The sequence below is a fragment of the Centruroides sculpturatus genome, unplaced genomic scaffold (genome assembly GCF_000671375.1).
Source record: "Centruroides sculpturatus isolate CEXI.00-Female unplaced genomic scaffold, Cexi_2.0 scaffold697, whole genome shotgun sequence".
NCBI classification, from domain to species: domain Eukaryota; kingdom Metazoa; phylum Arthropoda; class Arachnida; order Scorpiones; family Buthidae; genus Centruroides; species Centruroides sculpturatus.
In genome coordinates this window covers 224,728-239,654 of record NW_019385326.1, presented here as the reverse complement: position 1 = coordinate 239,654, position 14,927 = coordinate 224,728, and the positions used below count along the sequence as shown (strand labels likewise).

General features: G+C 30.1%; 2 protein-coding genes across 6 annotated transcripts in view; one reads left to right on the top strand and one right to left on the bottom strand.

The window, feature by feature from the left end:
- Nucleotides 1–3,716, top strand: part of LOC111637677 (long-chain fatty acid transport protein 1-like) — a 55,138-nt gene extending 51,422 nt beyond the window's left edge. Inside the window, exon 10 of the mRNA XM_023383239.1 lies at nt 450–3,716. Coding sequence (XP_023239007.1) covers nt 450–644 — 195 coding nt within the window. The 3' untranslated portion in view covers nt 645–3,716. The remainder of the gene's footprint in view (nt 1–449) is intronic.
- Nucleotides 3,717–7,191: 3,475 nt separating this feature from the next.
- LOC111637680 (ZZ-type zinc finger-containing protein 3-like) overlaps nt 7,192–14,927 on the bottom strand; it is a 58,246-nt gene continuing 50,510 nt past the window's right edge. For 3 of the 5 annotated variants that reach the window (XM_023383246.1, XM_023383244.1, XM_023383245.1), the window contains exons 5-9: nt 13,033–13,128; nt 12,775–12,954; nt 11,587–11,709; nt 8,906–9,006; nt 7,193–8,835 (exon numbers count right to left, since the gene is read on the bottom strand). In XM_023383246.1, the coding sequence (XP_023239014.1) occupies nt 8,682–8,835; nt 8,906–9,006; nt 11,587–11,709; nt 12,775–12,954; nt 13,033–13,128 (654 nt within the window). In that variant the 3' untranslated portion in view covers nt 7,193–8,681. Of the gene's footprint in view, nt 8,836–8,905; nt 9,007–11,586; nt 11,710–12,774; nt 12,955–13,032; nt 13,129–14,927 lie in introns of all 5 variants that reach the window. The other 2 variants (XM_023383242.1, XM_023383243.1) reach the window with 1 other exon arrangement.

The window sequence follows — 14,927 nt, the reverse complement described above, 5'->3', positions numbered from 1 at the left end:
TACGCCGCCCTTGGTCATAGAAATGATGTAATTTGAATATAAATTATTTATAAATACGTATGTCAAGTTATATTTTTATTACGACGTAAAATATATTTAAGAGTTTACGACCACTGTGCCGGGTGAGACGTTGTTGAAACAAAAAAGTTATGCATTCCATAATGTACATAAACATTGTCGTAATTCGCCAAGTGCAAATCAGCAAATTCGTAAAATTTTTGTTTATTTTTAACAATCCGGATAATCGAAAATCCGGATAATGGAGGTCCGGATAATGGAGGTTCTACTGTATATTGTTTTTTTATTAAAGAACACTCAAAATTGTATAAATCATATTTTATACAATTTTGAGTTTTCTTTATAGCAGGTGAATAGTATAATCACATTTTGTTTATAGTTAAAACAAATGTGTGTATAATACTGTATATAAAATAATGGTTCTATAACTAAAAATTTTAACAATGACTCTTAATTATTTTTTTAAAGGTACTTTTAAATTGAAGAAAAACAAATTGAGAGAAGAAGAATTTGACATATCTAAGGTGAAAGATCCTTTATATTATTTAGATATTCCAAAACAGTGTTATGTACAACTAAATGAAAGTTCTTATAAAGATATCTGCGAAGGTAAAATACGTTTATAACTTATTAATTCCAATTTGAAAAATTATGGTTTTACAAAGCATATAAGTATTATGGTATTATTGTTGGGACCATGTCAGAATGTACTTAGAGAAGATATAAATGTCATTGATATTGTTATCCATTAGAGCTATTTTCAAATTGAATGTTGTTATATTGGCTACTATTTTATACAATTAATTTCATTTAATTTGATGATTGTAATGTTTTGTGTACTTAGCTAAATTTCTAATATATTTTAATAGAAATGCATTTTGTTTTGTATATATTAAAGTACTTTACATGATTTTAAATATTTAGTTGTTCATTGTCAAGTATATTTTATGTTATGCTAATTATTTGTACAAATCTCTTATTAAAAATATCATTCCAGTTGTAGTCAATTTTCTATCATCTCTTTTTATTATTATACAAAGCCTGTTTCTTATGCACATAATTTAAAAAGAAATGTATAAGGGTTTACATATTTTTATTGTAAGTTATTTTAGAAATTATGTGCTACTTTATATATGTACTGATATAAGTACAATTGTACATTCTGAAATCATATTTTTATGTTAAATCATTTTGTGAGTTGTTTACACAATATTTTTAAGTGAGCATCTGATAAATTTTTGAGTTTATAATCATAATATATATTTGTCTTCTAAATGACATTGTAATGATTAAGTATAATTTGTATACATTGGTGAGATTGAATTTTGTTACTTATGTCTTAGTCCATCCAACAGTTATTGAAACTGGTGTACAAGTGTTTGTTAAAGATAAATATAAAATATAAAACTTACAAATTTCCTATAGGAATAAATCGATAAACTTGAAAACAATATTGCTGCAAAACTTTTCACAGTTAACAGTATTGTTGATACTTTTAATTTTTTCCTTTATGGGAACAATTTTTAAAATTATCTTTTAATTTTTAGTTCTGATTGAGATGTTTAATTTAAAGGAGAATATATTTACATATGTCAAGTAAGTTTGTTAAATATGAAAGAAAAAGAACTAAAAGTTTAATATTCTTACCATGTTGGGATTCTTCAATAAGTTTAAGAAATTCTATATAACAATGAATATCTTCTAAATTTGATTCTATATCCTTTTACTTTCATTGCTAATATTTAAAAATTCAAACAATTTTAAAATTATTTTACTTTGACAGTAATGCACAATAATAATAGTAAACTTTTCATAGATTATTATAATTATTTAGCATCATAACTTGCCGATCTCAAACACACAGCCTTCTTATCTCTATTTACAGTTTGCCATGACATCAATTTTGTAAAAAGATTAAAAAAAACTTATCTACACTATTTTTCTGCAATATAATTTGCTATATAATTCCACATCAGATTATTTTGTACACATTTTACAAATAACCAATGTATTGAAATTTAATAATAAGTATCAACAGATATACACATCTTAATCTTTTTAAGTATTCAGTTGATTAAACTACAAACTGACAATAGCTTCTGAAAGCAAATTAGAAAGTTTTATATGTATCATTAAAAGTAAAGGGCATAGACTTACAAAACTTTTATGAAGACGAATTGCAATACATCCCTTAGTGTTCAAGAATATCAATTTATGGTCCATAGCATGGTTGGGTTAAAGATGTCATTCCCTCTGTTTTGACATCTTTAACCCGACAATTTTAACTTCTCAAATAGAATAAATAATAATGTCAATTGATTAGAATATAATAATTTTTAGTATTTAATGCAGCCTTTTTTTTTAAATTACTATATAAAGATTTGATTTATATTAAGTTAAAAATGCAACTATGTTTAGTTAGAAATAGACTTACTACAATGTATTGAAAATGACATGGACACAGCAGCTAGTAAATAATGATTGCACTATAATTTTTTTTATATACTTCATTAATTACACAATTTTAATTTTTATAATGAGCAAGATGAATAATGAAATATAATAAGAGTTTCACAAGTTTTTAACAATATGAAATTAATTTGTTTAATGGAAGAACAATAATAGTCTTAATTACTTTAGTATTTTGATAGAAAATAAATTATGTCATCATCTTAGTAACTGAATTTGATTGACCCTCAATTAACTAGATTTGAATGTTGAAAAAAATAAAATTGAATAGATAAAGAAAATCTCTAAAGTATATTGCAATAGCAAACAGATGTTTACAGAGAAAAAGTCACTGCTATATACTACTATGTGACTTTGCACATCACAAATGCTGAATATAGTACATTAATGTTTGTCTGTTGAAGCACTACCATAGTAGTAAATCTTTTCTGATGGTAGAAAGATTCACCTTGAAAGTAGGCACTATTTGATTCTTGAATACCTACTTCAAACTGAAGCTTAGGCCTTGAAAATGCTTTTTTAGTTTGGGGATCAGATAGAAGTCCAATGTTGATAAATCAGAATTTTAGGTAAGACCAGGAAGACTTTTCCAATGCCAAGTGTCCCAATAGATTGTGATGAGAAATACAGTAAAACTTCTCTAATTCAAATATCTGTAATATGCTTCATTTTCTTTGAGTTAAAGAAATATTAACTTGATGGGTCTGAATGGAATAGTGCAGAGATTTAACATCTCCAATTCGAATTTTCTCCATGTCGAAGGTTTTCACAGTCCCCAACACCAATTTATGTTACTTTCAACTTCCCCAATTCAAATTTCAATATTTATTCTATCCAAAGTGATCCTAATTATTGATTTTCATGAAATTTTCAGTTAGTTGTATCTGCTGTCCAACACCCATTTTCAATGTTTCAGTCCAAAGTGGAACCAAAGTGGTCCAAAGGACCTCTCACTTTATCTCAACATGTCCCTGCAAAACTATTCAATTCCATTACCTACATTGAACATTTTGCTTAAGGGTGTTCCACTGACTGTTTAAAACAAAAAACTATCAATTTATCTTTTAGATTATATAATACAAGAGAAGTAAAAATACATTTGGAATTGCCATTTTTCACTCTATTGTTCTTTAACTTGAATTGTCTGTAACTCTAATTTTTTTCCTGCCCCTTGAAGTTCTGAGTTAGAGAAGTTTTACTGTACTAGGCTGGGTATCATTCCTTTTGATAACAAGTAGATCTACTTTTCGTCAAAGCCAGCCTGATGACGACGTCCAAGAAGAAATTAAACATTGACTATATCTCAGGATGATCTTTCTACCACCAAGATGTTGCTATATGTTATAAAACAGACTGAACATGTGTTCAATGTTTGCATTACATTAGTTTAAAAGAAATATCAGAAAATATTATTGGTTGTATTTGCCTGTATAAATAAAATGAGATTAGATTGTTGTTTTTATGAAAAAATAACTTATTGAAGAAACTCGTGGCATAATATTAACATATCTATAAACAATATTAGTTTTGAAGTTTATTGAATATGTTTTATTCAGAATAAAGTATTTAAAATATTATTTTAAGCAACAAAAATGATTTGTGATTTCTGGAACTGTGTCATCGTCTTTTTTCTGTTTTTATCGTCACGACTAGGTGCATAGAAATCCCGGAAGTCATGCCGACAGATGAGGGGCTTATGCCCAAAACGCATATTGGCCTATAGCAGGTGTGGCCAAACTTTTATCCCTTAGGGGCTACTTTTTTGGTAAAATGTAGTCTGCAGGCGACTATGAATATGGGCAAACAATTTTAGGATTTTTATATGTGCATGCATTAACATTCATTTGCATTGTTCATTGGGATAAATACAAACAGTATGGGTAGTCTATTATTGTAAGAATAAATTATCGAATTAAGATTTTTAAACATTAATTTAAGTGAAAGCAAATTGTTCAACTTTAGCTTCGTGGGCTACTTTCAAAACCTTTGTGGTCGACCGGTCAACTGCGGTCTACGTGTTGGCCATCCCTGGTCTATAGGATAGTCCAAATAAAGATGATGTAGAAACGCCCAGTATCTATGTATGCACCTAGTCATGACAATAAAAACACAACAAAAATTGTGTTTAAATAATCTTTCTTGGAACACTTGTCATCATTTACTTCATAATTGTGGTGTATTAAGAAAAATGCAATGTGCAAAAATGAAATTTGGCTTCAAACGAGAGATTTGGACAATTATTGGTGGTTTTTCCATCTATATTAACATTTATCTAACAAGAAATGAATTGTTTTACTGCTCGGAGAGGAAAGAAATGTTGTTATATTTGTGATTTGTTTCGGAATTATATATAAAGTTAGAATTTGTAAAAAAATAATTTGCAAATATTTGTACTTATAATAATATTTAGAAATGTTGTAGCAGAAATGAATTATATTCTTTGCTTTTGAAGTGCTCTTCCCAATTGTTTATACAGTGGCATTTTTGTCAATATAAATATATCAAATTATGTATAAAAATGCTTACGAAGTACATTAAATGTAATGTATAAATTATACAATAGTTACTATGATAATCTATGTATAAAAGCTTTTGTAAATAGACAAAAATATTTTCTGTTGTGAAATGGTTAAAGATATAAACTGCTATCAACTTAATTTCCGTTGTTATAGATTTTAAAATATTTTATAGAAAGATTATATCATTATGCGTAGCTTTTATATATAAAATTCAACAGCAGCTGCAAAATTGAACTGTATCTATAATAATTATTTTCAGAAAAGTAAATCTATTATTTTACGTATGTTTTCTATTATTACTACATTCTATGTTTAAAAATAAATTTTCATTCTATATTTTTATATTAAACAATAATATGGAAAAAAAAGATTACGCACCTGGACATATTCGAAATAGCCCTCAGTGGGAAAATATTTTAATACGCCAACACTATTTTTGTCGAGAAAATATTTATTAAAGTGTTAGAGTATTAAACACACAGACATAAATGTCCAATTACTTCCAAAATCTATTTGCAGGTATGTAAATGCTTACAGTTGTGGTCTGATTGCATGTAAGAAATGCCACCAGAGTGCCTTAAAATTGCTACTCCAATATTCTATAATAATAATGTTTCCAGAGGCTCACCTTGTGTACCCATTGTTTGGAAGTCTTCCAATACCAGTCAAAGACATACACACCTGATGAAGTTTGAGAACAACTGCATTGTTGGGCCAAAGAAAGCTGGGTGGCTGTTTTGCTGGCTTGCCTGTCGTCTGGTTTCTTCTGATCTGACCAAGGAAGTGTTGGGGCAGTGGATATGTGAGGACACATGGGCACACGTGGTGGACAGGTTCTGAACACCTCTGACAAACAATCAGGTGAGACTATTCTCTCATTGTGAGAAAAGAACAAACAGCTGCAATGGCATCTTTATCCACCACCAGAGACAGACAGAAGCTTTTCTAAAGAATCCTGCTTTTGTACCATTGGCAGCAGTGATGTAGCTACATATTCAGTGCCCTAGAGCAAGTCGAATTGGTGCACCCCTTGTTCCTCAGAAGAGGTCTCACAAAATTTATTTTGAACACTTAATTTAAAAAGATATCTAATTATTTCAATTTAAAACCTTACTTAATAACAATTTATTTGAGATTCAAGGCATTTCAACAATAAGATATTCAATTTAATAAATCTTAGGGTTATGGTATGCCATGCCAATGCACACTAAGAAGGGATTTTTTGAAATTCCTCCTGCAGGTGGAGAGGAAAACGGTTAAGGATTACCCTGAAGAACTTAGCTTCTACTGTACTATTTTAGATGTGGTATTTTGCATTTTTGCAAGAAATTGAGCATATTTTTAGACCCATCTAAAACTTCTCTAATTAATCTCAGAAGAGGGGAACCTAATTCTTGCACCCAGTGAAAACGAGTATAATCTATAAACTTAATCTTTGCTATCGTTACTTTTTGTCTGAGCAACGCCAGGCTCATCTGCTAGTATAAATATAATAAAAAAACAAAATATAATTCTTTAAGTACAGAGTACCTAATAATATTTACTACATATTATATAAACTGTATTGACAAAATGTATGCAAGTTTAGTTTTATAAGAAATACATAATACATTAAAAAACTTAAAAATTGTTTTCTCGCTTTTTCGTTTGCAAATTGATCAATCACTTTGTTCAGATCAAGTTGACAAGCTATTGTTTTTTTCAATTAATATAGTCAGGGACAAATCTAGGTTTTTTGGCACCTAGGGCTTATTGAAGTCCAACAGGGGCCCATTTTTTGTTAATACAAATAATACTATAAAATTATCATTATTATATTATTAATAATATTAACTATTTTTTACTATAAGAAAAATGCTCATTGTTAATGAAAAAGTTTTAAAAATTTATGATGATGATAATTCAATTTTTGGGGGCCCAGGGCTTAAGCCCTATTAGTTTCTATGCAGATCTGCCCCTGGATATAGTTATAGGCTAGATATAGGCTTAAGACGGTGTTGTGACATGCTGCTTCTTAAAAAGCTTTGATTAATTTTAGTTTTGAAAAACTTCTTTGTTGTCACCCGTAAAGTTAAAAGAAATGCTACAATAATGTCAGAGAACCTATTTGAGGCTCCGGTGTGAAATAAAAGTAGTTCAGCAACTTCGATTATAGAAGTAATTTCTTTTACCTGACTATAAAAACACATTTTAAATTGAAGCAGTTGAGGTCCAAAACTAGGCAAATTGCCAATTGTAACAATTCTGATTGTTCCAGAATATTTTTATCAGTTGACATGACAAGATATGCAGGCTAAAACCACTTGAAAATAGTTTGGTAAAATACAGATAACAAATACAATCATTTTTACCAATATCATGTATAGCACAACAGTGAAGGTTGCAAGATTTCACTCAATAATCTAAAAATACGCAGGATAGAAAAAAATATTATAAAAAGGAAATTATTTGAACATTTGGAAATTACTAAAATAAAATGAACTTAAATGATGGTCTAATTATTAGCAACATTTGGAAGCCATTCCTTAACAGGTGGTATCCACAAATGATTCCATCCTGCCACACTTCCCAGATATAATGATGTTACACATCTGTACAAAATGGCTTTATATCATTTGCCATACTCATCTAATTTGATATTCTGAAACTTACACAGTATAATTATTTAAAAAATTTTTTAATAATAGAACTGATGATAAACAAGGAGTCGTGTATTCTCAGATAGACTTCTAACCATTACAGTTATATTAGTCGGAAGGCATTTATCTTCCTGTAATTTATTAAATTGTATTTGGATAACAGTTTAACTTGAGTTTTATAACACTGGAAACATTCTGGAAATCTTTCAGAATTGGAAAAACATTATTTGAATTATTGGGAATTACTCAAGAAGAGAATAGAACTGCAGTTTTTCTGTTACAAACTAACTTGTCAAACGAATATTGTGAGCAGTGCGTCAACAAAACAGACTGGGATAAAATTAAATTTTGGTTGGATTTCCTTCCCAAATTGATGAGACTTTTGATTGTGGAAGCTGCATGGCATTTAAATTATATGCTACCGATAAGTTGTCCAGTAGCAATAATAACAGATTTAAGCAAAAATAAGGATTTAAATCTGGTCCAGTTTTCAGATAATGAGTGGTTGATGAATTATTTAAACCAACATGACAATTTTATGACAATTTTAACTCTATCAAAATTGGTTGACTCTAAGACAGTATTTTTTCTATACCATTTGTGGATGTGGCAGGACCACGACGACAACAACTGGATGATGAGGGTCCCAGTATGTTTGAGTCGACTCATACTTAAACTCTTGGTGGTAGGAACCTTTACTATCTCAGTTATCGGACCATTCTCTAAAGTGTATTGGAATGTTTTACTTCACAATTTTAAATGTGAATATCACCTTATGTAAGTATTCTAAATCTATGGAAAGAATCAAAAATATGCTGCATGTGCACATTAATTTTTATGACTGCAAAATCACAAGCATTAAATTATGGAAGTTTTATTTTTGCACTTACTACACAAAAAGTAAAAATTTATTTACATGTCAAAATGAACACAATGAAGTTTGTTAAATGGCACATAAGTCAAAGATTCCATTCACGACACTCATTGTTGGCAATGCTTTAATTTAAATAATTTAAAACTTGTATACTTAATTTAGTCAAGATGCCGGCATGTAGTTGGGATCCAGATAATTATAATCGCCGCCTCCAAGGAAATGCATGTAGTCTCGATCCAGACATCTGTTTTGACTCTGTGCCTGGGTTATCGGCTCCAATTTGTGATCTGACGTGTGGAAATTGCATTCGTGCATACTGAAAATACAACAAAGTGACAAAAGTGTACGTTTTTTTGACAGATTACATGACAAACCATCTTACTCACCAGTCTACGCAGTCACTGCAAAAGTCTACAGACTCCTTTGCGGGACATTCTACACAGTGCCATCTGGTTCCGATAATTGGGGCCACATTACATCGATTACACTGAAAAAATAAAAATTAATTTTTGTGCATGTAATCATTCCCATAAAAAGATTTGACTCCTAGACTCTGATTCCCCATCCCTCGCATCAAGTTTTTAGTTTAAATCACCATATTAGGCCAAATAGTTACTTTTCATTATAAGCTCCACATCTTGTAGCATCCTCTTCTTAGAGGATTGAAGCCGATAAAGCTTCTCTCTCTCTTTCCTTGTCATGACATTCCTCAGATTGATTCCCATCCATCCAGTTATCCCTCCCTCTCTTCCTTGGTCTTCCTCTTGGCCCATTACCTATATTATTATATTTGTTAATATGCCTGAAGATCCCTGGCCAAATGTCCAGCAAATGCAGAGTTTTGCTTAAAACCAGTGTTAATTGTTTTCCTGCATTAAATCTTTTAAGTACTACTTTGTTTGTGATCCACTCTCCAGCTATCCTGCCCACCTTTCTACCAAGTTTATTTTGTTTTCCATTTCCTTGGTGATGGACCAAGACTTGCATCCATAGGTCATTGTGTTTCATACAGAAGTCTCAAATTAAAAATTCTTAAGGCAATAGTTTATTAATATGTGAGAAATCCAGAAAAAAAGCTGATTTTGCTTTGCATATTCAACTTTTAATTTCAAGATTGCACCTATTAGCTTCTGAAATCCAGCTTCTGAGATATTTGAAATTCTTTCCAACTTTGTGGACCTGAAAGCGATTTGTAAATCAACTTCTGCATTTGTCTTCCTTGAAATCCTCATCACTTTTGTTTTCTTACTATTTATTTTAATGTAGTATTTTTCTAGTCTAATATAAAAATTCCATATTAAAGCGAAATGATTGCTGAATTATATAGGGCTTTATTACTACTACTATTATTAATTAAATGCTAAGTAATTTGACATTAGAGGCAGGTCTTTTTATTCCTTCTGTTGAGTATATTCTGCAGACCTTCTTTGGTATCACTCAATAAAACTACATCATTGGCACATCTTATATTATTAATTAGACATCCATTAATTTTCACTCTTATCTCTCATCATCCATTCACTGCATAGGTTAAATAATGACTGTGATAAACCACATCCTCGTCTTACTCCTTTCGTCATCAGAGTCCAATTAGATTCCTCTCCCTCAATCGTGACTATTGCTCTTTGAACTTTATATTTGGTCAATAATATTTATTAACTCTCTATTAGGCAAAATAGGAATAGATATTTAAAATAACACTTTGTGGTTGACATTATCAAATGCCTTTTTGTAGTCGACAAAGCATAGATATGGGAAATCCCTGTTAATTTGAACTCGGATAGTTTGAAACTGCACTTTTGTTCCGCTTAAGGAGATTTACACACGTTAAGGAATTAGGTTAGTTCAAAATACAGCTACTTCGAAATTTGAAATGAAAATTCTGTCTGAACTGTGATATGCATATATTAGCTCGTTTGTTTAGATCAAAGTGCCTCCATGCTATAAGAGAACAATAGACCAAGAACAACTCTAATCTGTTCAATATGGCTTTGCTTTTACAGTAACATATTTTTGGGTGTCACCTTACCCGTCATTACCTTTTTATGCTCTTAATTCATAAAATGTGGCTGGTTTTGGGGATTGCAAGATTGGGCTACAAGTAGCAGATTGAAATATTTGCAGTGCTCTAGGCTATCACATTTGGGCAACTTCCTACTTTTTGGGCCACTTTAAAAATAATTTGGGCTATATTTTGAGGAATTCTGCTTTACTTTTTATTATTATTTTATACAAAAATAGCATTCTATATACATAGCCGTATTCTGTTTCCTTAATAAATTATATCAGTTACATGGAATTTGGCATATTGTACAGAAATATGTAAATCTCTGATAATTCGAAATCATGATTATTTTGTCCGTTGAATTTTGAACTAACAAGGATTTCCTCTATAAGTTTTTATTTTTTACAATAGTTTTTTTCAACTGTTAGTCTTAGTAGTGTTATTGCTTCTCTAGTTCTGCTATTCCTTATAAATCCAAATTGTATGTCACATATCTCCATGTTTATATTTTATTCTATTCTTTTATGTATGATGTTATAAGCACAACTCCACACCTTCCATATTCTTTCCAGCAAAAATTTTTGCCGGAAAGAGTACAGAAGCTGTGGACTGGCTTGTTCCAACTCCTTAAGAATTTATCCATGTATATTTATCACAGCTTAGGATTAACGAAGTTTAGGTTATCGTTAAGTATATAGTGAAATGTAGAATTTGTAATAATTTTCTTGATCACAGCTCCTAATGTAAATAGTATAACACTGCCAATTAAAAAGTTGTAGTCCATGAAAAATATGCACTGTAGTATTATCCTTTAGGCATTCTGAAATATCAAGTGAGGTCCTCTAACAGGTTGTCATATATGGTAGGGTAAAGGCTTCACTGCATAACACCTTTTTGACATATTTGACAACCTTAAACTATTTATGCTATGTTCAGCCTGTGCAAAACCATGTACATTATGTCTTATGGGTATTCACATTTCAAACAATGTATGCATTTTTTTTGGGTGAAGGCTACTGATATATCTTAATTCAATTGAATATAATGAATTAAATTACTTACGCTGTATCCAACGTGCTGAGCGAGCCCATGATCATGAAGCTTCTTTTCCCTTAATTTCTTTAAATAAAGAAGTTCCTGATATTCTGGTGTGTCTTTCATTTCTTGAGAGATTCCATCATCATCCTAAATTAAGAATAAATCTAGTTTAAGTTTATTCTGATGATAACTAGAACATTGCATGACTCTGTCATATTGTGATAGAATTGAAGCAGAGCCAGAAGGAAAGAAGCAATTTCTGCATATGTTCTTATGTTTTGTTTGCTTTATGTGCCTATTTTCCATTATGCACATGTAATACTGTTTTTATTTTTGACTCCTAGGCCTAAATTTTGTTAGGTACACTCATTGCATCAGAGAGCATGGACATTTTCACTGTAATACCTTTGTATATCGAAAATGAAGTCATGGACTCCTATTTTTATTTTCCTGGCTCTGTTATTTGAAGCTTAATAACTCCTGTGATTTCAAAAATTTCTGAAATTTTGCAGGAAGGTTTGTATATCAGAAAGATTCATTCTATTATATTTTGGTGGTTGAAGGTCAATGGGGTGGGGGAGATAAAGGGTGGTCATGTGTCATATCTTGAGTAGAGTCAGACTTAATGACAATTTTACTTGTTGTTAGCATTTACAATTTTTTTATGAAACCCATCCCTACATTCAAAATTAAGCTTTTTGCCATTTTATAATAATTAAAAATGTAAACAGTTTTTTAAATGAAATATTGTAACAGATAATGCCACCAGAATTTTAAATGTTACAGGGAAAGTTAAACAATTCATTGCTGGATTTTTTATATTTAAATGGACCCACATTACATTTTAGGATTCCTCGTCTCAATTAATATAAAATGGCAAAGTTTTATCAAAATCAATCCATTAAATTTTGAGAACAAACTCGATTCTGTAAGCCCATACAAGATGTGCTAGCAACTGTGAATCATTGCACAACAAAGTCATGTGATTTGTGTGATATCGCTTTGTCATGCGTGCTTGTGAAATGACTTCATTTTCGAGATATAAGATCATGAACCCCATTTTTATTGCATTTTTGGATTCCGTATTGAAATTAATGGTTTAATCAAAATATATTGGACAGATTTTGAGAATGAACGCAATTCTGTAAGCCTCGTAGAAGCAGCTTTCCTAATGCTCCGCTTCAAATATAATTCCTCAAGTGCCACACTTACAGAAGCAAAATCAAATTTATCGTTAGACATGTCTCCGTCCACACTACTAGAGAGAGAGTGAGTGTTGTTACTGTATTCGTCATCGGCTTCATTCATATACACAGGAGGTATGTGAGAAGCGAAAAATGTAGAAGGTTGCTGCAAATAGTAGCGACTTAAAACATTTCTCCGCGAAGAAACCTACAAAATAAAATATAAAAATTTTATATTATAATGTTTAAATTTCATCTTGCAAAAGACATTAACTGTATACATTACCTTACGATTAACATTGTGTCTACTTGGCATTCTGCCCGGGATGGGCAGTCCCGCTTTTGCTAATTTTATAAAATATTTTTGCACTCGACTGGCAACCTAAAATTTAAAGAAAGAAACAAGTAATTGACAAACATTTGTTTTTTGAATAAATAATAATCATGCCAAACTATTAATTTAAATTAAAACCAAATTCAAAATGCACTAAAAATTATCTTCAAGCTGATGTGTACACTTTGAAATATTCAAAACAAACAATGAAAAAATCCAAACAAGAGAAGCTGTTTGTGTCTAGTGACATTTCATTGAGAAAGAAAAAGAAAATAAAATTAAGAATTAAAGTTTATGACTGAAAATAGACCATTATATTCAAAGAATTCATTATTATATGAAAAAGATGGAAATAAAAACATCTTAAAGTAGTAATACAAATATATGCGTCTGTCACTACTCAAATAACCCGAAACTAAGCATCTCGAAGCAAATGATACATTCAGTTCATATACTAATATGTTCCATCAGCCACAAATTAATGTTATCAGATCTAAACAATTATTTAATACTGTTAAAGAGAAATCAACTCTCACTTGAAAATTTTTCTATTATTTCTAGAAAATATGAAAAGGAAATATAGTAGTGTGACAAGTTATGTGCACAGCCATTCCCTCAGCTAATAGTCAGAATCAAATGTGAGAGAGTAATGCAGTGATCATGGATTTGTCTCTCATACATATCATACTGAATACAGAAGAAACTACAATAAGGATAATAGCATTATGCTCGTAATGATCTATTATATGAGGTCATCTAGGTAGACTTTTTGTGCACTACTTTATTTTTCTACATTGTTTTCGTGTTTATAAACATGTTGTTCAGCCAACTATATCCCATCTCTATTTAGACAGCAATTATAACCAAGGCCAATGATATTTACTAAAATATATAAAATTAAATTATTTTTAACATTGTGAGTAATATATAACTTATAATTTCTTTTTGTTCATTATGTAACAATAAATGTTCATTAGTAAATTAGAGGAAAACCATTATGGATTCAGATGGATGGAGTTGTAGAAAGAATTTAATTCATTTGAATTTTTACAATAAACTAGAAGATATATTCAGCTAAAATATTCATGTTTTGAATATGGTTTTTATTTTATTGTTTATCTTTATTACTTTTTTCCCAGGCAGTGCGAGATAGCTTTGATAGTAATTTCATAAAACTGGACCAGTAAATTCCAAGAGCTGACACTTACACCAGTTGTTTTTCCAAGAGGAATATCTTAAGAGAAATAAGAATTAGTGAATCCACCAATAGAAAAACAGGTTAGAAAACTACATATGATTTTGTTAGTTGGTGGCTATACACATTAAATAACTATTTCTGTCACAGTGTCAACTAATTTCATCATTGGTTTTCTTTTGACCCTCTCTTAATGAAGCTGTGGTGTTTTCGGTGGTGTACTGGTCTGTATGCAGTGACATCACAGATTTTATAATCATTTGAAAGATATTTATGAACTTTCACAAGTTCTATAAAATATAACAGATCACATTTGTAGCAAAGTATATAAATAAAAAGAAAGATAAATTTCTTGAAGTAAAATGGAAAGAATTGTAAACAAAATTCAACAACAATGCAAATCCAAACACAAACGTGTCTACACAAATACCATAGTACAACAGCATTGTGAGCAAACAAACTTCTCCTTTATTTATAAAACAAATGATACCAATAAATTTTAATCAAGCTATTATGTAGCTGATTAATTATAAAGAAATTAAGCCAACATCTTGTGTTAAGTTTAATAATTAGAAATAAATAGATAAATTTTGAATGTTCTGGAAGAAAAGATTGAGCCAGAGTGGAATTTAAATCCACAACTACTGCTTAC